We start from the raw sequence: 23,701 nt of genomic DNA on the forward strand, positions 1-23,701 counted from the left end.
TTAGTTTTTTGAATCGTTAGTTCATCACAATTTGTTATGGTATTGGTTGTCTTTAACCTCGAAATATTTATTTAATAATTACGTATTGCCATCTTTTAATTATAATTTGTTTATTATTTGGTGATGCTTTAATTAATGGAATGGATCAAAACTCCAACAAACTTTGAGAAAGGCGTTATAATTTTAGAGGTATATTACGGATTGCATGGAACTGGTACACCAGCTTTCTCGACTGATTTACACCTCGAATGAACCAAAGTTTAATTGTGGATAATTTTCAGATACACAAGGTGTTTTTTTTTACATTTTTTAAATATTTTTCAACATTCTTAACACATTGAGACGCAGGTCACGCAGGGTATTCAGGTTTCAGTATTCCTTACAATTCAATAGAGCTGCGCAGATTGATATACAGAGTGGAGTAGTAACAGACTGCGTTTAAATAAACCTGTGCAAGTTTGCTATGCTACGCGCACAGTAGTTTTGTTATTTCTTCTCTGAAGTCACAAGAGACATAACTTTATTACATAAACTGCTTATAAACAACTAGATTATATGCTTTTATTGCAGAATCATTGCCAACGAGTACAGCGGAGCATTCGAGCGCCACAACCCAGCACAGTTCGCTAATGCAAGCCGCTCAACAACCGCAACGTTCTTATTGGTCGCCTTTACCGTTGGAGCAAAGAGAACTGGACACCTTACACACGGCTACGATACCACCTTATCAGTTTTGGCATTCGGAATTCCGTAATAAGCAACCCGCTTTTATCCGGTTTAATTTCACTTTGCCCTGGGGCGCAAACTTCGCCGTATACGGAAGAAGAAACGTCGCTCCAAGCGTCACACAGTACGATTTCGCGGAATTTGTTAAGGGCGGCAGGGTCGATCATAGGCTGAAGAAAAGAGCCGCCGCGGATAACGGTAAGCAAAATGTGATTTTCGTTGATCGTTGCGGAAAACTGTCACTTGGTGGTTAGAACCGTTGTTTTAAATACACACGGGGTGTCTACTTGAGCTCTGTTTAGAATGTGATTACAAATTTAACAAAAATGTTCTTTTGCGAGATGAGAAGGTTAACTGACTTAAATGACATTGAGATTAAGTAAGTTTGGTTTGGAAAGCTTACTTTTTTGAGACAAAAGTTATTCATCTGCAAGCTGTATTTATCCAAAATGTTTGTCGAAATTAATTTTTAACTATGAAATGGTTGAAGCTAGATATATGCATCGCAAGTGCTATAAATTTAGAATATTTTTGCAAGATACAAAAACGGAATAATCTACAGGGTTTCGGTGCGTTATGACTTTATAGTAAAACTTGAAATAATTTCAGGTCCCTAGATACGTTTAACAGGCTATAAAGTTGGGTAATTCTCCTTATAGTTATGGAGATTCAAATTTAAAAAAATATTTATTTAATTTATCCAATTTTTAATTAAGGAGGTACATTGGTATTATTGGTATTGGTATTGATATTAAAGGGGGGCGCCCTCGCGGGCCTCCAAGCACTTAGGCCACCAGATGGGCCCGTTGTGCCCCCAGGCCGCTCTAGAGGGCGTCCAGAATGCCGCCCCTCCTATAGAAAGTCAACAACTCCTTTAGCCCAATACCGTGCACTGAATCCGGATCGATCAGGGCCTTTCCGAAGACTCCCAATCTTGCCCATGTCAAAGCAGGGCACTCGGTGAGCAGATGATACGGGGTCTCCTCCCCTTCCATGCACCACCTACACTCCGGGTCGTCTCCAATGCCTAGCAAGCAAAGATGCCTCCTAAGCCTGCAATGTCCTGTGTAGGCCCCTGTTAGTGCTCTACACTCCCTTCTGGTCAGTCTAAGCAGCTCCCTGGTCTGAGGAAGGGCGGGCCCATCCATCATAAGCCTCGCCTGCCTCATTCCCGCAGCAACTCTTCAGCCCCCCGCGGCCCAGTCTGTCGCCCAGGCTTCGAGAGCTCCCCGCCTCACACACGGGGCGATCCCCAAGCGGGGCTCTGGCCCTATATGCCTATGCGAGGAGCCCTCTCTGGCTAAGGCGTCCGCTGCCTCATTACCCGGGATACCGGTGTGACCCGGGACCCAGACCAACGTGACTTTTCTCTCCTCAGCCACCCTCCTCAGTACCCCTTTGCACTCCTTTATCAACAAGGAGCGCGTACGCACTGACTTCAGCGCCATGAGTGCAGCCCTACTGTCCGAGCAGAAGAAGACTCTCCCGCTTCCGTTGTTGCGCCGAAGCACCTCTCTGGCCGCCATCAATAAAGCGAAAATTTCCGCCTGAAACACAGTGCAGTACTGACCCAGAGGAACCGACAAGCTCGATCCCGTTGTCTCGCAGTACGCACCAGCTCCGGCCAGATCTCCCATCCGTCCGTGTACTAGACAAGTCCATCCCAGGAGCTGACTCTGCCCTCTCTCCAATCTTCCCTTGATGGAAAGAGAAAGGTCAATTTGTCAAAGAGGGTCATCTCGGGGATCATGACGTCACTCGGCATGCCCATGACCCCCCGATCCCCGCGACAACCATCTAAAATGTCGTACTTGTACTTGACACTTCCGCTTGCAGAAAGAGGCACCCCATCCATCGAAATGTTGAGGTTGCACTCCATCTTCCTTTTTCTAGTGAAGATAACCATCTCCACCTTGCCAGGATTGACAGCCAACTTGCTGTCCAGGCACCATTGTGGGAATCTTGCCAATGCCCCGTTCAGGAGCCCCTGCATTCTCCTCACGTCCGTCCCCTGTGTCATCACAAGGTCGTCTGCATATGCATAAGGAGTCTTCCCCTCCCTATGCTCCTCTGTCTCAGGGAAGCTATTCTCGAACGCCCGCATCATAGCGGAGCTGACTCGGTCGGCGGCCTCGTCATTCTCCTCCATTGTCCGGTGTTTCCTTGGTAAGCCCACTAGGCGCCAAGCGAGCTCCTCTCTATAGAGTTCCCAGTTTATTGCCCGGGGGTTCCTAAATCCAACGGGTTTCCGAACACCTATCTCCAACCCAAAGGTGATGTATCTATGGTCCGACATAGAGTCCTCCCCACAGACACACCACCCAGTTATTTCCGTTAGCAGAGCCCTGGTACAAAGTGTTAAGTCTATGACCGAGGTCCGACCCGTCGTGAAAAACGTGGGTTCTTCCCCTCTGTTGGCCACCTGCAGCCCTGCCGAGGCCATGAAATCCACGAGGTCTCCCCCCATTCTATTCGTTGCCGCGCTGCCCCACAAAACGTGGTGAGCATTGCTGTCGCAGCCAATTAAAAGAGGAAGATTCGCTTCCCCACAGTAGGAGACCAAGTCACTGATCTCCTGCGGAGGACAGCTGCGGTCGCCTGGAAAGTACGCAGAGGTGACTACTACCTCCCTCACGCCGTCCCGAGTGAGGGATCTGACCAGAATTGGAACCAGGTCCCGGGACGCCTTGTCCCTTAGGAAAAAGGCCTCCAGCCCCATGGTTAATATACAGGCCCTGGGATCGCCCTCTAAGGAGTCGACACTATACAGCATCGATCCTCCCAGAGATAAGCCCCTAGCCCTTGATTTTATAATCCAGGGCTCTTGGATCAGTACAATGGATGTATCGCCCTCCGAAATTTTCCTGCATAAGTGGGCCGTTGGAGCCCTGCTGTGTGGCAGGTTAATCTGTAATATCCCTGTGAAGATGTTATTACGGGAATACCACCTGCGGGTCACGATGCTAGCCTCAGCCCGAATCCGAGCCCGAGGTAGCACCTCCCTCCGCTACCGCTTCCTGACTGGTGGACCCTGATGGGATTCCCCGGTCAACTTCCATCCGAGATACCTCCTCGGTTCTCGCTTCCTCGGAGGGCCCTCCGGAGATCTCCTCCACAGAAGCCGTGGGCGCCGCCTCTCCGACAGGCCCCCCAACCTCCATGGACGAGCTCTCTTCGTGTGAGCCCCCCGCGGCCACCTCATCCCCCTGCGGCCTCGGCGCCGCCAGGTTCACTTTTACCTGAGTCGCCAGGCAGAAGAGAAGTGAGCCCTTAGCCGTGATGGTGCTTGCCGATTTCTCGTCCACGCCCACCACCAACCTTGGGCCCCTTGCATCCTCCGTCCTCTGCCAGACCCTCCAGGCACGGCATTCTAGGCCATTCTGAGCTGCCAGGCAGCGGACTAGTGCCTCGTTCGAGACACCCGCCCCCAGGCCCGGAATCCAGATCGCCGCTCTTCTCAGTCTCAATCCTTTCGGATCGACCTCCACCAGGTTTGCGAGCCCCCAAGGCCTGACGTTGATCAGCTCCCTGCGAACCCACTCCCTGGTTTCTTCATTCATCATCTCGATCAGGATTTAGCTCCTCCACAGCCTAACCGAGCGTATCCGGGGAGGGGTGTATTGCCCCCCTGCATGATATACATGCTTTTGCGGAGGTTAAGAGACCCTATGAACCGCAGTAGGTCCTCGGAAGACAGGTCAGTTTCCTGTCTTCTGAGGCCCACCACCAGTTCAGGCCCCCCCGCCGCCGCTTGTGCATAGGACCGAGCCCCCCTCTCAGAGCCCCCCCGAGGCGCCTTTCCCGGGCCCAGCTTTCACCGGGCCGCGTGTCGGCCGCCGATCTCCGGCAGGTGCCCCAACCTGGGTGGTCTCTCCCATTTTTCTTTTCCGCTTCCCGCCTGGGGCCCCTCCTCCTTCTCCTTTACACATTTCATTTCTGATTCCATAAAGGTCCCACGAGTAGCTAGGGAAACAAACGGTCCACCTCTGCAAAGCCCCGCATGTAGAGGTATGGCTTCCTTCCCCGAGGTGCGCGCGGTGCCTCGGGGTTGGGATCGGTAGAGACTGATCTTCTGTCCAGCCATGCATCCCCTAGGCCCGACCCCCCACCGTAGGATTTAGGATTTTTATTGAGGTTTACTCCTCTTGGTCCAAGTGGTGAAGCTCAGACCCCCCGCGTCGCGTGCCCACTCGTCGAGCCGGCACCCGACGCCTGGTTTATCAACCGACTACAACCCAGTTTGCACCGTTATACCCTGTGCAGGCCCTTAGCCACGACACGACAGTTGGGCAGGGTGAGCTGGTCCACGACTGGTTATTTGTCAGCCCTATTGGATTTTTACTTCCTCATGCCTCCTTATTCCCAGCCACCCAGGCCCGTGAGAGCCTGGGCTCCCCTATCCGCCACCCGGGGGACGCGCCTCATGGATTGCTCAACCACAAAGGTCAAGGAGGTACAACTGTTCACTTAGGTTACATGATTCTTGTTTTTAATAGATGTGTTTGATTTTTTTAAAGTATTGTATAAAAGGTAATTATTTTAGGTCTTCAGATAAGGCCACCATAATGCAACTTAATGAAATAAAAATTTGCTCAATTTCTGCTAGAATTTAATCTGGAATGGGAAATAAGAATAGAATATACTCTGCTGGCTATAATTATTTATTTTATTTATTATTTTGAAGTACGTAAAATGTATGGTCATTCTCTAATCCAATGTGTTTGTTTTTCTCTAGACCGTTCGGTTTATGTATAAGTGACTTCAACATAATTGATCATATATCACAAAATCCAATACCGGCAACTAAAGTTATTTGATACATATAAGGAGTTCTAGTAATTGTAGAACTTACAACGAAATTTTTGTAAAATCGATATTAAAATAAGCAAATAAAAATAAAAATTGGGAACCGTCCTGGGACTGAAAGTCACGCCGACAAATCGCTAACGATTTTTTTACACCGATTGTAACGAACCGACCTAGTAAATGTCACTAGCAACAAATTTCATTAGTTTCGTCCCTGGTGATCGCTAAAGACGTTATTCCGTGTAAACTCAGTTAACGATGTAATTCCGTGTTAAGTTTTACCGATATAATACGGAAAAGTGACGAATGCGAGAGTGATTTTTTTTCCCATTTTTTTTTTAATTCAAATAAATCTATAACCGATATGTGATAGACGATATGAAGCGGCGGCGGATGAGTTAGGATACATATGTTATGTCGTAAGCTAAAACTTTGGATTTTGTCTAAGCAGCATTAGTGGAATAGTTACCTCTATTCCACTAATAAAGTATAGCTATGTAACCATCGGCATATGGAATATCGTCCATCTCGCCGTCAGTTAAACACGGGGCTGGAGAAAATTTAATTCATTGATTTATAAGAATTTTTTAAGCAGTTATTCCAACAAAGAATCAACAGAAATTTCCATTCTAGCTGTTGCCAATGCTGTCGACTCGCAAAATGTTCAACGCAGTCAACAAAATTCGAAACATTGACAAAAGATAACATTGGCAGAAAAAAAATTCCACTTGCCTTATACAAGACACCCCGACATATGTGACACATAAGTTAGTTGATCAACCGAATCACGCAGTCATTTTGTCCATGACCATCACTCACATCTGCTGCATTAGCACGACATTCATATCATGGTTTTCATCAGATTCGTGTGTGGCAAGAAAGAACTTTAAATACAACTGAATGGGGCTGGAGAAAAACTAACAAAATTCTAATGCCAGCAGTTACAGTCTACTTCATTAGCTCATATCCCGTGGCTCTAAAAAAGGACGTGGAAAGCGATGCAGCTATGTGAACTACGCTGCAGGATAATGTGCTCTAATAAAGGTGGAAACGAACTCAAAGTCAATGCAAGTCAATACGTCCTTTTATATGTCCACTAAAACATGTTCATAAATATTTTATTTCATTTATTGATATATTCATTCAAAAAGAGGGAACTGCTCTTTAATTTGGATTGGCTCATTTTTCTCTTCCATCTGCCAACCATGTTTATGACGTTTGGTTGGTTTGGTAATACTATACCAACTAATAATTAATACAGTCAGATTTAATCAAAAATTTAACCAGCAATTGGCAGTCATCAGCTAAAGTTTTTTAAGTAACAAGATCTTAGTACAGTAGTCACATGATAATCGCCTGAGCATTTGATTCCTTCTAGTATTTAGCATCAAGCAATTTATTTTAGTTTAGCCAAAAATCACACAAGATGTGTTCCCTCTGAAAACTTTTTCAGAATCAGAAATTAGAAGATACATTTATTCGCTGCTTTCTAATGTGGCCGTCAGCAATTGGTGATATTTGTCGATAGAAGAAAGAGATCCATCTTCAGAACTTCCATTTCCATGGTCTAGTCTAACATAAACATTAACTCTAATAAAAAAACAAGGAGATGGGAGAAGACTGAAATTAATAATTAAAGTTAATGGGACAATAAAGTTTTTACCTTAGTAATAGATTGCGAAAAAAGGTTTAAATCGGGCCGAGCATTGTACTTTTAGCACGTTGAGAAAAAAAGATGAAAATTTTAAAGTATTGTATATTGTATTAAATGTTGTAGAATTTCTTTCTCAAGTATCATTTGCAATCTATTCATGGTCTAGTCCGCTAAGCGTCGTAGCAACTGCTTTATTTTTCATTTCAACAAAAATTTGCCCTAAGTATTTGGAGAATTGAAATTGTCGATTGGAGCATATTGGAAATCAGTGTAACCAAAATTTTAATGGTATTTTGGTAAATGATAGAATAAATAGAATAGGTAATTAAATTTAGCAAAATCCGTCCGTGAAATAAAATGAGTTTCATCCAAGTCTACAAAAATATGCTTCTATATATTGCGTTATTTGTTTTATCCTGATAACGAATGAAATCCCATTGTATGAGAGACTAGTAATCCGTTTTTAATTACTTCATATAAAAATAAAAACATTTATAAAAGTTTCCGAAAAACCGGCCAACAATATTCAATTTATAGAGATTTCAATTAATTAAAATAAATATTTTCATTGCGCAACGCGCAAAACAAATATAAACGGATTTAGGCTACAATGAATTAATAAGTACATATATAGATAAAATGCAATTGAAGATGCGGAGAAAAATTCGTTCGTGTGCATCCAAACGCCAATATCAATCATTTTAATAGCCTATTCCGTATTATTCATCCCAAAATTATTTCGCTAACATAAAATGGAAAATCACAATTCGGAATGATTTTAAATAAATAAATAAAGGCTGTCGGTTTTGTATATTAAAACCATCCTACCAATATGACTATACAGGATGTTCCCTACTGGTGTGTCAAAAGTGCAATGGATAATTCAATGTATAACAGGGTGGTCAAGTTTTAAAAAAATATATTTTTTAATATGTTATCTAATAAACGATTCTAGATATCTTTGTAAAATTTGGTAAGTGCTGTACATTAAGGCACACCTATATGTGCACCACTATTATTTCTACCAGTGGTGCCATTTACGATTTTTATCGCATATTTTTTCAGTTGAATATTTTCTTTCGAGAGTCTAATCGTTTCTGCATGCTTTTTCTTGTCAAATGCACCCTTATTGATGAGACTTCTACATTTCTACATTTGCCAACACGGCCCAATAACTTACGTGTTAAGAAATATCATATAAATGGTTTAAATTTATTAGTTTTTGTTACTAAATTATAAAAATTACTAATAATTTCCTCCCGGACATTAAAAGAAAATTGGTTTCAGTTCAGGAGTTTATGCCCTCCTCCACAGGATTATTAAGGAAAAATTTGTTTTATCCTGTGAACATTATTAGTGTTAGTAGTGTAGTATTAGGTACGTTTACGAACTCTTCCATGATAAATATTTATAATTTACCATATTGACAGATTCTAAAAAATATGAAAAAAATTAGATTTGCTCAACTAATCAAAAAAAAATTATCATTTTATTTTTTGTTTGGTTGTGAAATGAAAAATATTAGAGCAGCTCAACTAAACAAAAAAAATATTATTATTTTATTTTTTGTTTGGTTGAGCTAATGTAATTTGACAGGTTTTAAAAAATATAAAAAAATTGGATTACCTCAACTAAACAAAAAAATAAAATTATGTAGATAATATAGGTGAGTAATATTTATATTATCTTCATGATTTTATTTTTTGTTTAGCTAATCTAATTTTTTAGTCTGTCAATATGGTGAATTAGTAATATTTATCATGGAAGACTTCCTAATCGTATCTAATACTACACTACTAACACTAATAATGTTCACAGGATAAAACAAATTTTTCTAGGGATTTGTTCAAAATTTCCTTAATAATCCTGTGATGGAGGGCAAAAACTAAACTAAACTGAGACCAATTTTCTATTAATGTCCGGGAGGAAATTATTACTAATTTTTATGATTTAGTAACAAAAACCAATAAATTTAAACCATTTATATGATATTTCTTAACATATCTATACATAATATAAGTAAAAAAAAACTTTGCGACCCATTTCGAAACTCAATAGTTTTGGGTACTTTATCTGTATCAATATTATCACGCGTATTTGATTTCTTTGCTAGTAAGGCTTTAAGCCCGCATCATTTCCTGAGAAAATGTGGTTCCATTTTTCTTAACAGTTTCTCCAAACCACTGGAAATAAATGTTTTTTTAATAAGATATGTACCTAACAAAAACGTAAAAGCTATATGTTGCTACTGAATAAATTAAAAGGACAGTATTGAAGTCGCATCTAATTATGGAAAAATAGTTTCTGGGGTTAACTATAATATAATATATTTATGTGCTATATTAAGAAAATATAATGGTATTAGTAATTGACATCACTCTGAACATATAAACACAAAGATGGTTTTCGAAAAAGCTCTTAAAGTGATTAAACCTAAATTTACAATGGGTCCAGATTTATTTCCAGCATTCCTTATACATGACTATTGTTTTATTTGACTAAACCGCTTGTAATACTTTTTAATCTGTGTTTTAGAATCTCTCCTTCAAGACTAAATATATCATGTTGTGAAGAACCAAATAGTCTCCAACATATTTACGAGGCTATTGATGAAGGATCTCAAATGGACGTCATATATCTTGATTTTTCAAAAGCGTTTGATCGCCTAGATCACAAAATTCTAATCTACAAGCTCCGGGGCTTTGGGTTTTTCGAATCGCTTGTTAATTTGTTTTCTTCATACATGTGTCATGCACTCAGTACGTCTATCTCTATGGTCACACTTCCGATGAATACATTGCTTCCTCAGACGTTCCTCAAGGCTCAATTATTATTCAACATTTTCGTTTAATGACATTAGTAAGGACCTTGATGTCAGTTTTGTTATATATGCGGACGACATATATTTTTTTTAATCCGGTGATCAGAGTATTGTTTTACTCTCCAGCGTAGTTTGAAGCAAATCAACAATTGGCCTGTAAATAATAACTTGCACCTTAATACAGCCAAATGTAATGTAATCTCTTTTACCAACATGCGTGCAGCTGTGAAATGTGACTATCATCTTTTTGATAAAACTCTCTCCCGTTGTAACACTTTTTCTGACTTGGGAGTAATATTCTACTCGAAATTATCCTTTGCTCCTCATGTTAATAAGGTACTGGCAGAAGCCTCAAAAAGCTATGCATTTATCGTACGTTGCACCAGAGACTTTAAAAATACAGAACTGATAAAAATATTATATAACTCATACGTCAGGTCTAAGTTGGAGTATGCATCAGTGGTTTGGTCTCCTGGGTATAATTGTTATATTAATAGCCTGGAAAAATTCAGCGGAAGTTTTTGAAGTATGTATGGTATAAGTTGGAAGTAGTATATCTCCGACAAGGCTTTCCGCATACAATATTATTAAATAGATTTGGTTGTGTATCTCTTAGGGATCGCCAAGATTGCCATTATTTAATGTCTTTATGTTTTTAATTTTCTGGTCCCTATATTAACTCTATACATAGTAACACATTTTCGCCTTTTTTAACAATGTGCTCCGAGTACAATGCTCGGCACGCTTTGGATCTATTACTAAGGTAAAAACGTTATTGCCCCCTTAACTGTAATTATTAATTTTCTTTTCCCATTTTCTTGGTGTTAGGCTAGGCTTTAGGTTAAGTTTCGTCGTATCATCATTACTTGCAATGTCTCTGTAACTATTTAATACTACCTACCTGTTAGTTGGGCTTCATGCCTCTTAGACAGTTTTAAGTAAATAAATGTTGTAGAATTTATCCAGGTTCCGAATAAATAGAAAAGTAGAACTAACTTCTTATTTATTTATAAAAGTCAAATATTAGAAACACGACAATCGGTATCGAATATCGATCGATCGTTCCTCTGTGGTTCCCTTGCCGGGTTCACAATATAAATAAATAAATAAATATTACTGATCTAAATCATTTGCAAGTTCCAATTTAAAATATAAGACAATGGCAACCAGGCAATGATTTAAGCGTGATAATATAGAACGGAAGAGTGCTTTTGATTATTGTCACTCTTATGCCTTCATAGGGTAATAAACATTGGCTTACTTTTTTTATTGTTGCGGATCCCCAAATGGTTTTCAATTGGTTCTAAATATCGCTGAGCAATACACTATCCGTTTCACTTCGACACAATCGAAATCGTACACGGTCTAACCAAAGCTATGTAAATTTCCCGTTTAGTTAATGAGTTATATATTGTCACGTAATGTATTATATTGTTACACGTATGCGAATAGGTTTAGCGTTTCCGTTGAAACCTCTATCGGAGCCATTGAAATTTTATTTAATTGAATTGCAAGGGTTGTTGATTGCATTATTAGGTGCCATATCACGAATTTCATTCAGCCAGCGGAATTTCAAAGGAAATATTCCTACATTAAACTTGTATGACACCAATTGTAAGAGTTATGTGGCTACCCAAATTAGTTCAGAAAATCTTTTACAAAATGCCATTTGCAAATTATTTAATACACGGGAGCGTATAAATAAGAGGATTCATAGTAAACACCTTTAAACGGAAACTTAATCACATTTAATTTACTTTACAAACGTTTTTTTAATACTTCATAAACGATAATGTAAGAAATATGTAAAATTTTTATAGAGTTACCAAAACTTCAGATTTTTAATTAAAATAATTTGAAGATTTATTTTATTCTTTTGTTTGTGTTTTTTTTTTTTGTAAAATCTACAGCAAAACCAATTGCAGTTTCTGAAAGAGTCAATTTTTTTTGTGAAATCTGAAAAGGACAGGACAGCATTTAAAACCAGAAGAGAGTACGACCATTCGATTAATATTTGGTAACTCTTCAATGTCACAAATATTCTCACAAATTACGCCACAGCACAACTTTTGAAAGTTTTACCATATTTATGTGAATTACCTACATCCTATCGACTTTTATTCTATCAAAAAAGAAACATTTTCTTGGTGTTTTTAAATTTTCAGGCTAACCCTCATTCACCATTTTAATTTACTCAAGGCTCTGAAATTTGCGTTTGCTTAGTATGATAAGCGAAACAAATTTTTCGTTTTGCTAACTAACTAACCAAAACTAACCAAAATTGTTATTGTTAAATATTGTTTGTCTATTACTCCTCGTACCTTTTCATCTTTTCAGTATTAGATCGGATCGGAAAAAATACCTACTGTAACAACTTTCTTAATTAATTAGAAAATTCAGAATAAAATTTAAACTTTAATCATAATAGTTTGGTGTCAAGTCTCGCCATTTAGAGATTGACCATTCTTTATGAATCACCCTGTATATAAAATTTGTCTAAAAAGTACCCAGAAATCCAAAATGCCTTATATACAGGATGTTCTATTTAAAAGAAGAAAGTTTTTATTGGCCTTGAAAATACAAGCATCCGTTATATTTTATAAAGTACATAATACAGTACAATACAGCCCTCATTAGAGCACCTTACGTGTGTCTATAAACCTTTAAGCCGCAAAAAAGAACAAACATTATAAACGACAAAAAACGGCACGTAAAACCTAACCGACGGCTCTATCCGCGGAGCATTTTACTTTACCTTTTTTTTACGCCCTTTTTCAGGTTCGGTAAATGGGGAGGATATCGAAGAGGAGCTACGTCCATTAGCGCGATTCAAATTCTCTTATAAAGGCCGCAACTCCCACAAAAGTGATGTCTTGGACAGCATCTCGAGCTCTTACGAAGGAACAAGAAAAATCCTGGCCGACTCAGAGCCCAGGGGACCATTCTACGTACCCCACGATGTAAAAATAGATTATCGCAAGGATCCGGGTGCCGATCTCCCCCATCCGACCGTTGATATAGGTAACTTTTTTTGTTTAGTTTTTCCGTATTGGTTTTGTTCAAACCAAAACTCTTAAAACAATGTTTTGATTTACATGTGTGGCGGTGGAAAATAGAATAAACTCCAAAGCATGGATACTGCATATCAAAATGTTCTAAGAAAAACTGCGTAACTCAATCAAAATAAATAAATGAATACTCAGAAAATCGCTCGAGACATTTAAATAATCAAATGAATTCAAGTGAGTCAATTCTTTCTTCAAGTTTGATGAGTTCAGTTTATTGTGTTTTCCCGAAGTAAATCAAAATGCAAATTTGAGACACTCTGTGGGAAAATTGATACGGATTATATTTTTTATGTAGTGTTAGTAGTAGATCTCAAATTGTAGACCACGCAATTCAAATAACTTTTGCTATTAACGTATTTCACTACAGTTATACCATATTAACACGCAACAAATTATAATATTGTCACTTCCAAACATTCTGTCACAAACATCGTGTAATTGAGCTTACGTCGGTAATTTTTAACAATACATGCTATACGACGTGTTTTCTAATTGAATGTCAGTAATTAATGGGGCGATTTTTGGGTCCATTTTAAAAAGAAAACCTCTCATGTCAAATGTCCTAAACGCCATTGGTGCTAAGTTTTCAAAAATAAATTTATTTTGTTTTATATTTGTAATACCACTTTAGATGTTTATTGAAATTTGGCACACATGTACTATGCATTAATAGGCATTATTTGGTTTACCACAATTTCTTAAAAATACACCAGTGGCGGGCGTAAGGAAATTCACCTGTCTATTTTAGCAAACATTGATGGTACCCCACTGATTTCTCTTAAAATAAAAATTATTCTTGCAACCTCCAATCATTTTAAAAGAAATTTAATTTCAGGTTAAATCGAGAACTGTTTTAGTGAAAAATAAAATATCTATCTAGTTACCAACTAGTATCCTTCAAAAAAAAGATATTAGAAGACTGTTCTTACTTACTTATCCAGAATTAATGAAAAAATGAAAGAACACTACCTTCATGCTGTTAATCATTTTGAAGAAAATTGTCTGTTAATAAATTAACAACAAAAAAAGTAAAACATAGGAACTAGATAAGTTGTGGAAAGCGTCCTCCACCTTGACGGATACACGCTTTCCTCCTCGACTTTTTGAGGTATACCTCCATTGTTTCTTATTAAATCGCAAGAAGCTATTATACGATCATTCAGTTCTTCTATAGTATCAACTGGGGTTCAATGAACCAGACTTTTGAAATGCCCCCCCCCCCCGCCAAATTTTATTAAGAATTAAAAAAATATAGATTTTATTTTTGAAAACTTTACCACCTCTCAAAGGTTAAGAGGTTTAGGATATATGTGCATATGAAGTTTTTTTTAAATGTCAGCAAAGTCGTTTTCTAGTTCAAATAGATGCGTCAGCATTACAATGTTAGCAATATTTTAAAAACTAAAGGTCATAGACTCCTATTACCGAAACAAAATTCCTATATATATACATCTTTTTGCATTATCCATATACTTCTAACAGGCCACGGAGTTTGGGGAGTTTTGCATATTTAGTGGTCAATTTGTATTAAATAAAGTTTAATATGATGCTGCTATGCAAAATGATAATAAATATAATCACATATTTCAAAAAAATATTGTATTATTAACAACAAATTAGGGAACTGGAAATTAAAGTAATTACCATATCAACTCGTATTTGAAAGCGAAAATCATTACTCTACCAACAAACATATTTTATCATTGTTCGTTCCTTGGTTATAAAAGTTGTCAGCAAACGCAAAAGGACAGTGACATCAACGAATCATTTTTTTTCCTGATCTGGGAAAATCCGCACTGTTCTTCGATCCCTTTTTTTCTTCCAAAATTTTTTGCACACAAAAGACGGAAAAGCCTCTTTTAGGTGGATCCCTTTTATTTACTTATACCATGTTCGGCGGGTCGTATTTTGCTTCTTAAAAACTTTTCTCGGAATGCGAAAGAAAACGTTCCCGTATTATACTTTTAGCCAAATTCTCAAAGGTATGCTCGAATTTGACGAACAGCAATGTAGATTTTCGCCATGAGGGAAGTTTTATTTCGGATTTTATTAAATTTCGAGTACGCTCGAGGAAAATTTTCTCGAAAAATTGATCATGTTTCGTGCCCTGGAGAGAAATCTTTTTTTTATGCTTTCGGTTGGTTTGTTTTATTTTTTCCTGTTTTTATTTTTGTGGTCTCAAAAGGCAACTTAATTTAGCGTTAAAAACTTTGTTTCTACTTGCCAGAATGGAAAATATCAAATTTTTTGACTTAATATAGTAGTAATTTTCAGGAATTATAAACACACCAAAAATATTTCATACGAAGCTGATTAGGTCTGAAAAATGAAAATGATTAATAATTTTTTCAATTTTAATAATTTAATTTAAAATTAATGCTAAAATTAACTGCTTTCCAAATTTAGGGATGAATTGTTTTGAATTTTGTGCATATTGGTTCACCGATGTGTAAATAACATAACACTTGCTTCAATCTAGGGCATATTGCTTCCGTACATTTATGATTACCTTAAAGTTGTTTGACAGGTTTCTTATGAGTTAGCGTATTTCTGCTTACCAGGGTTTGTGCTTGTTGTTGTGCTCCTGTCGTTGCTGCATTTACTTCACCTTTTACTTTGATATTTCTTTTTGTTATCTTTAATATCCTTCTCGATTTATTCGTCCCATCAATAGGGTATATAATATTTCCTCTCGTCACAGTATCCCAACGCTTCTTGAGCTGCTTCTTTTAGGCATTGCTTAATTAATATATTCGTAATGCTCTGTATCATTATTGTTGTTGCAGTTTTTGCTCGAGTCTCTTTTTGTATAGGTCTTTGGTATTTTCATGTTCTGAGCTTTCTAAATTATATCTAGGTTCTCTTATTTCCGCAGATTGGCTTTGTTCTTGTCCGGACTCTTGGCTTTGTCTTCTATTCAAGTTTGGTAGTAGAAGGATCTTAACTTTGAGCAAATGATGATTCGCTGCGCTTTTACGTACCCGAACGTCGCAAACTTTCATAGATGTGGTCTATCGGATAATGGTATAATCTATTATAGATAGTAGGTTTCTTGATTTTCTTTCCCTTGTGTACTTATGGATCCAGGAATGCTGGAAGAATCCATTCTCTTGAGCTGCCAATGCTTGATATCTCTCAGTGCAGCTGTTCGAAGACTAGTCCTTTTTGTTGGGACATTGTCGTTGATTGCGTACACTCCGAATATCGTCAGTTTACGTCCGCATGATTCGTTCACTAATTGGTTCCCATGATGTTATAAACCCTTGTAAGAAAAACGAGTCATGGGAATAAAAATACACCAAATTAAATACCTTTCTGGGAGGAATAAAAAGCAGCGAAAGGTGAAACGTTCTTAAATCCCTACGCCAAAACAAGAAGAGAGAGCTAGTATACCCTATCACCACAAATAAGTGGAATGATAATTTCGAAAAACTGTTAAAAGAAAATCGAACACAATGAATGAAGTAAAAGATGTATGCAAAATTCTGGACCAGGAACTCTGGGACAAGACATAGCAAACCAAACTAACCAGAATATCACCCCAGAAACATGGTCCGATATCATTACAAATGCCAGCCTTTAAAATCAGAAGGGATCTAGGAGGGCAAAAGAAACCTACCTACTGGTGGACACCAGAGATATCTGCACTAAGAAAAGAGTGTCTGAACAAAAAACGAATCATGACCAGGAAAAATAAATGACGCAACACAAGTCAAGAAGAAAAAAACAAGGCTTTAAAGCGGTATAAAGAAAAACGAACATTCCTTAAAAAGGCAATCCAGGAAGCGAAGAAAAAGGTATGGAAAAAATTGGTGGAAGAAGTCGAAAATACATATGGGGTTTGGGATATAATATAGTGACAAAAGCATTTTGCATGAGACGACCCCTACTTATGAACGACGAGGCTATGCTGGAAGAAGCCAGAAAACTTTTTCCCAAGAAAGAAAAAATTAAGCGGTCCCCAATATATGTAATGTATATGTATGACATTCCTCTCTTTAAAATAGCATCCAGCAAATTAAAAACAAAAAGAGCCCCTGAACCAGATCGAATATATAATATATATATATATATATATATATATATATATATATATATATATATATATATATATATATATATATATATATATATATATATATATATATATATATATATATATATATATATATATATAATATATATAGCATAGAGTATCTTATGCGCATGTTGACAAGTTACCTCGAAAACACGGAGTTGCTTTTGGGCAACAGCAATATAACAGAGACCACTTGTGGAGTACCGCAAGGATCCGTTCTCGGTCCTTTTCTCTTACTAAAATTAGAAATACCACGAAACGTTAAAATTATGGGATATGCAGACGACCTTGCTATCATAGCATTATTTTATTATAAATTACAACTTACAAATGATAGATAACAAGAGTTATTTCCATATTAGCAAAAATAAAAATAAATTAAATTATTTTATTATTCTAGATTTAAGTCTAAGTTCGTAGCTCTGGATGAAATCCAATATACTGGCGTAACCTTCTGTTACTATAAAAATATATTTCAAGCACATCACTTCTATCTCGGATGCTAAATTGGCAACACGCAATTTTAATAATGATAGTAATGTCAATAGCTTGCCAGTGTTAATCAATACTGATTCGAGATTTGTCAAATATAAGCATAATTTTAATTTTCAGTCGTAGCACTCTGGTGGAATAAAATACAAAGTGTGTTATATAATTGTAACTAGAATAAGGTGTTTTGTTGAATTGTTAATGTTTTTCTCGGTGTTTTTGAAGAAACAGAGCTGCTAACTCTACATTTTGTTCCTTCTATTTATCTGGACATCTTGAAAAAAAACAGTCAATCGAAAATAATATCAATATTAAATTGGAAGAGTTTGGTTTACTTTTGGGTTGGAAATGATTATATTGTGGTCTTATACCTACACCTGACATTGGATGGGGGGTATTGATTTTTATAGTTCTACGGGTTGTTTTGATTAGAGGTGCTGAAAGGGTCGCCTGACAAATTGGTTTTGTGGCTTGAAGAATTGATTATGAAGTTTAAAGAATCGATTCTGAAGTTTGAAGAATTGATTTTAATGTGAAGTTTGATTAGGGTGTTCAAGAGGTATTGAATACTCTTTGGGTGTTTGACAAAATATGATTGGTTTCTGTATATTGTGCTGCATTAGGTTACTATTTTGCAGATAATTAATTTTAAATTGACTTTGACTTGTTAGAATTTCGTAATTTGTTTGTAATAATGTCAATAGTATTATCTACATCTAAATATTCTCCCAAAGATTTTGTGTTGCTGTTAATTCATTTTGAGAAATTAATATTGCTTCCGCAGTTTGAATTTCAGAACATATTTTGGTATTGATTTTGGTGACTAAGGCTTTGAGTTTTTAGACATAATCTTGGGTTTTTCTTAAATAAAAATATTAATTGTTGCTGAAGATGCGCACGAAAGATTCGATCAGTGAATTGTTGCGTTAAAGCTAATCTTATCTCGCCCCAAGTTGTAAGGTCTGGTCGAGTAAATAAAAAGTCTTCGGCTGTTTCTAGTATTTTCGATTTAATTACCGTGAAAAGTGTCTATTTGTTTTATAAAAGAATCCAAACGGGATGGTGTACTATCAAAGGTTTTTAGCAAACTAACGGTAGAAGTAGAATTATTTTTTATTTATTTATAGAATTATTTTCGTTTAGACAATATAATAAAGAAATATGATAATAAAGTTCGTTTATATCTCGCGGTTGATTATTTGTTTAATTATTTCTTCGAGCATAAGTGATATCCGATAATCTATTCCTAAATTTCTTCATCAAATTGTTGTGTTCTGTTGAATTGTTAGTATTTTTCTCGGTGTTTTGGAAAAAACTTAGCTGCTAACTCTACATTTTTTGTCTTCTATTTACCTGGACATCCTGGACATATTAAAATGGAAGCATGTTATCTTTGCTATCAGGGCCAGGTTGGAAAATTTCCAAACAGCTTCGATTTCAATTTCAGGAATTTCCGTCGAGGAGCGGCACGTAATCGAAAAGAGGGACGTCGAATACGAGCCGATGCTGGTAAACGTCAGCCTGCTCCAATACTTGGACACAGGCCGCTGGTTTCTTTCCGTTTACAACGACGAACTCCAACCGCACAGCGTATCATTGGTCATAAGCGAAGCCGAGGGTGTGAGCACTACATGCCCGAACGATTGTTCTGGCAGAGGATCTTGCTACCTGGGCAAATGCGATTGTATTGACGGCTTTCAGGGGATAGACTGCTCCAAAAGTGAGTATTTACCCTTTTTATAAAGTGGATTTTCGTTATTTCGCGATATTCCGTTAAAGCTCACCGCTCCCGAACGGGATAAGCAACCTTTTAAGTTTTTCTCACGGCGACCGGAGGCGTGTTCGCAATAATATAAGGGGAAATTTGAACCATAACGCCGCTGACGGAGTTTGTCTAATAGGGGTTTGATAGATAGCATCATCTTGGAGGTAATCTTAATCGAGGCGAGATTTACTGTGCGTTTAAGTTAGCATTGAATGAAATTAAAATCTTTAGCATCAAACACTAACGTCTCCCAAGTTCCTTGTCTTGAATTAAATTACATCCTGAACAGACATTCGCAAGCGAAATTGTTATGAACTTCAACACAAGGTTTGTTTTGAGATAATAATATGGTTTTGGTTGGTTTACTGACTGACGCGAATACAAACGTATACGCCGGTTGTATCTTGACAGTTAAATAATAAAAATTTGTCAGCATGGTAGACTGGTTCTCAATCAATAAAAGAACGGTAGGAAGGCACAAAATTCTCCATAATTTAAGGTTGCTTAAATTAAAAGTACTTTGATAGATGGTTAATATTAATATATATATATATATATATATATATATATATATATATATATATATATATATATATATATATATATATATATATATATATATATATATATATATATATATATATATATATATATATATATATATATATATATATATATATATATATATATATATATATATATATATATATATATATATATATTCTCACGTATTGATTCACGGATGGAAAAATGTGATGACACTATATTCCGGGATATCATCCGTTCGCTCGTTGAACTCCGACTGGAATCCTGCAAATCCTGCATCCGACTGGAATCCTGCAGACGTTTCGCCAAAATCTCACTTGGCATCTTCAATGCTCGCGCTCCGAAAACACTTCGAACACTTGCAGGATTCCAGTCGGAGTTCAACGAGCGAACGGATGATATCCCGGAATATAATAGTGTCATCATATTTTTCCATGAGAATATATATATATATATATATATATATATATATATATATATATATATATATATATATATATATATATATATATATATATATATATATATATATATATATATATATATATATATATATATATATATATATATATATATATATATATATATATATATATATATATATATATATATATATATATATATATATATATATATATATATTCAGCTCACATTTTCTCTTCACCGTTAGCTTCATGTTATGATTTCTCTGCAATGATGCGATTTGTTCGTTCTACTATTCCATTTTGCTTGGGTGTATAACGTACAGTAACTGGATGTTATATGTTAATATCTGAGGTCAGATCATCCTTCATGATTTTGTTGATGTATTCTTTTCCGTTATCACTTCTTATCATTTTAATCTTGAACTTCTGTTTTCAATTTTAGAAAAATCGCCTACTAAAATTGAAACATACTTTGCTTCAGGACAAGATAGGTCAACACAGATCCCCGTGAACAAGCTCGAGGACTTCGTTCGCCTGCTTACCTCCAACCTTTTCAATCCGTTGCTTTTTCGGTTTCCTAAGTGACAAACTGTACAATTTTTTTTTCAAAGAAACTTCCACAGGCTACTGTAATACTAATTACAAAACTTCTGGATTTCTACTGCGTCCTGTTGTCTTCTTCACTGGCTTGCATTTTACTCTGTCCTTGCTTATATATTGTTTGAGAGGGTGGCAGAAGAATTGATTACATGCAAGAATTTTAGTTTTATCGAATAAAATTTTATGTCCTGTTTCGTGACTGTATTCGGCAACTGCGGATGAAATTTTGAAGATACCAGGAGTTTACAGGCTCAAAGAACATGAAAGAGCCTTAAGACTAAGACAAATAAACTCATCAGCAGTTGCCGAACACAATCATGAAACCGGTACATAAAATTTTATTCGATAAAACTAAAATATCTGCTTTTTGATCACTTGTCTATTGCCATGCTGTTGTTTAACCATGTGATGCTAATTCTATTGAGATTGAGATTTGTGTTAAAAACTGGAGCATGCTCTTTCTCTACCTCCTTACTATCCGACAGAAGGTCTCTCAAATCTGGGACATACACTATTTCAGATATGATTTTTATACCTGGGGAGATAGACACTTGTGCCTTGCTAACACCAAAACTTGACACTTTTTGGTTATTAGCTGTCACCTGCGATTCACTTCTAGTTTTAAAACATGGCAATAAATCCTTCTGGTAACTTACGTGTGTAGTTGCCTCTGAATTTATGTACCATAGAAGCTGCTCTTGATCACTTACAGCTTTCACACTTTTCAAAGTTCCTTCTGTTTTAGAATAATTCTTAGTTTCTTTCTTTTCCTTCTTTTCTGCTTTAATCTCTTATTGATTTTTCTAATGGTCTTTCTGAAAACACTTTAATATATATGGCTGTTTCATCAGGTACCTTGCGATATCTGTCGTCTTGAAGACGTTTCGTCATGACAAAGTCACTAGTAATTTCGTCATCGAATTTTCTGGCTTTGGCTTTAGAATCTTACTCCCATTTAGTATTTTAATTGCTAAGAACTCATCTTCAACTATAGGCCCCACAACAGACAATTTCTACGAAAGAGACGTGACCTCCTCATTTTCAACTGACGTAACAAATTTAACATCCTGGACAAGCATTTGTTTTTATAAACTAAATTATTCCAAGTCTGCATAGGAAATAAGACAATTTTTCGCTGAAGCCTTTTGGTTCCTCTTTCTGCAGTCGTGGTTGTATCTTCTGTAGGATACCCATCTTTCCAACGCCGTAGATTTTCGTGAATAAGTGACATTTTCATTCCGAATTGCTAATTATTAAAATTTTCTCTACAAAGCGACTTCTCAAAACCCAACCCACTTGGTGACCATCAAGAGTCAGCCATTTTGGCTAAAGTAGACAATCTCCTTGAGCCTCTTCCACACACAATTTTATTTACACAAACCTAACGCTGTTTTGCCTAGTACCCACTGAAACAATAACCTGTGGGATTCTTGATACTCGACTTTAAAGAAACGTATTTATTTGGTCCGAATGTGTACAAAATAATAAACCACATAATAATAAACCACTACAACAGTGCAAACCACAGAATTAATTTAAATAAAAATTCTAATAATTAATACCAAAAGTGATTTAAACAATATAAAAGGGATCACTGAAATGTTGATAAAATGATAATTATTATTTAGTAATTATTTTCAAGAAAACACTTAAGTAATTAGAAACAATAAATAAAAGCCAATCCAGAAAATTAGAAAAGTTGTTTTTCCAGGTACTTCCAGAAAATGCTACTTTATTTATTTTTATTTAATTATTGCAATATTTTTCTTATTCATATCGAAAAACCCAACTTTTCATTTGGTAACTACATATAGCTATTAGACATATAGCTATGCTATGCTAATTGTACAGGAACTCATGAAGCAACTATGTCACAAAATTTTGAGACGGTCTGTTAAATATGCGCACGCGCAAGATTTCAAATTTTGGTTTTAACCAATGGCAGCCTCTAATTGCAAATTCTAAAGTTCGACCCATAAGGCTTTGCGGCACCCAACAACCAACATGGCCGCTGTGAGGTCGTCAATGTTTCGATGCTGCATTTTTACGCCAGTATTTTCTCAAAAAATGTCGAAATCCCATTAAATTTTCAGACAAAAAAGAAATTAAGGTTTAGAAAGTATTGTTAAAAAAATTATCAATAAGTGTAGAGTTAATATTATGCTGAATTACAACAGACGGATCCGCGTCCTTAGTATAATTCTGTACGTTTTTCGGCGTTTTGGTTCTTTAAGCGCTATAGACACAATAGCAGCTAATTTTCCCCGAATTTGTGCCCGTAAATCGACGCAAACAGTTTGTTTTTATAAACTTAGTTTAACCTTTATTGAAAATGTGAATAAAGTCGAATTCACGAAATGTTACCCTAAAAGGGTTAATGTAACTTTGAGGTACTAGATATCGCACTGGAAACATCTAAGTGGAAAAAATGTTCAACAAGCACCTCGTATAGACAGAGTCTAGTAATTGTAGAAAGTTTCGCCTTCCAAATATATTATTATGAAAAGTACCAATGGACAATTTCGTTAGGTATGTAGGTATTGGAAAATATAACCAAGAAATTTAAAAACTAGTATAAAACAAGTCAATAAACAATTAGCTCTAAATGTAACAGAATTAACATTACCAAACGCTAAAGAGTGTTGTTAATGTTATCTCAAAATTTAAAAAACATTTTGCCAGCAAAAATTGCATGGCGGCTACTGCAAAAAATTCACCGTCAA

At 36.5% G+C, this 23,701-nt stretch overlaps 1 protein-coding gene across 3 annotated transcripts in view; it reads left to right on the forward strand.

The window, feature by feature from the left end:
• LOC132705524 (teneurin-a) overlaps positions 1-23,701 on the forward strand; it is a 737,223-nt gene that overhangs the window by 606,629 nt on the left and 106,893 nt on the right. For all 3 annotated transcript variants that reach the window (XM_060676144.1, XM_060676145.1, XM_060676146.1), the window contains 3 exons: positions 571-924; positions 12,786-13,028; positions 19,090-19,362. In XM_060676144.1, coding sequence (XP_060532127.1) covers positions 571-924; positions 12,786-13,028; positions 19,090-19,362 — 870 coding nt within the window. The remainder of the gene's footprint in view (positions 1-570; positions 925-12,785; positions 13,029-19,089; positions 19,363-23,701) is intronic.

This window comes from Cylas formicarius, unplaced genomic scaffold (genome assembly GCF_029955315.1).
Source record: "Cylas formicarius isolate icCylForm1 unplaced genomic scaffold, icCylForm1.1 PGA_scaffold_7__23_contigs__length_41026272, whole genome shotgun sequence".
In the NCBI taxonomy this organism is placed as follows: Eukaryota; Metazoa; Arthropoda; class Insecta; order Coleoptera; family Brentidae; genus Cylas; species Cylas formicarius.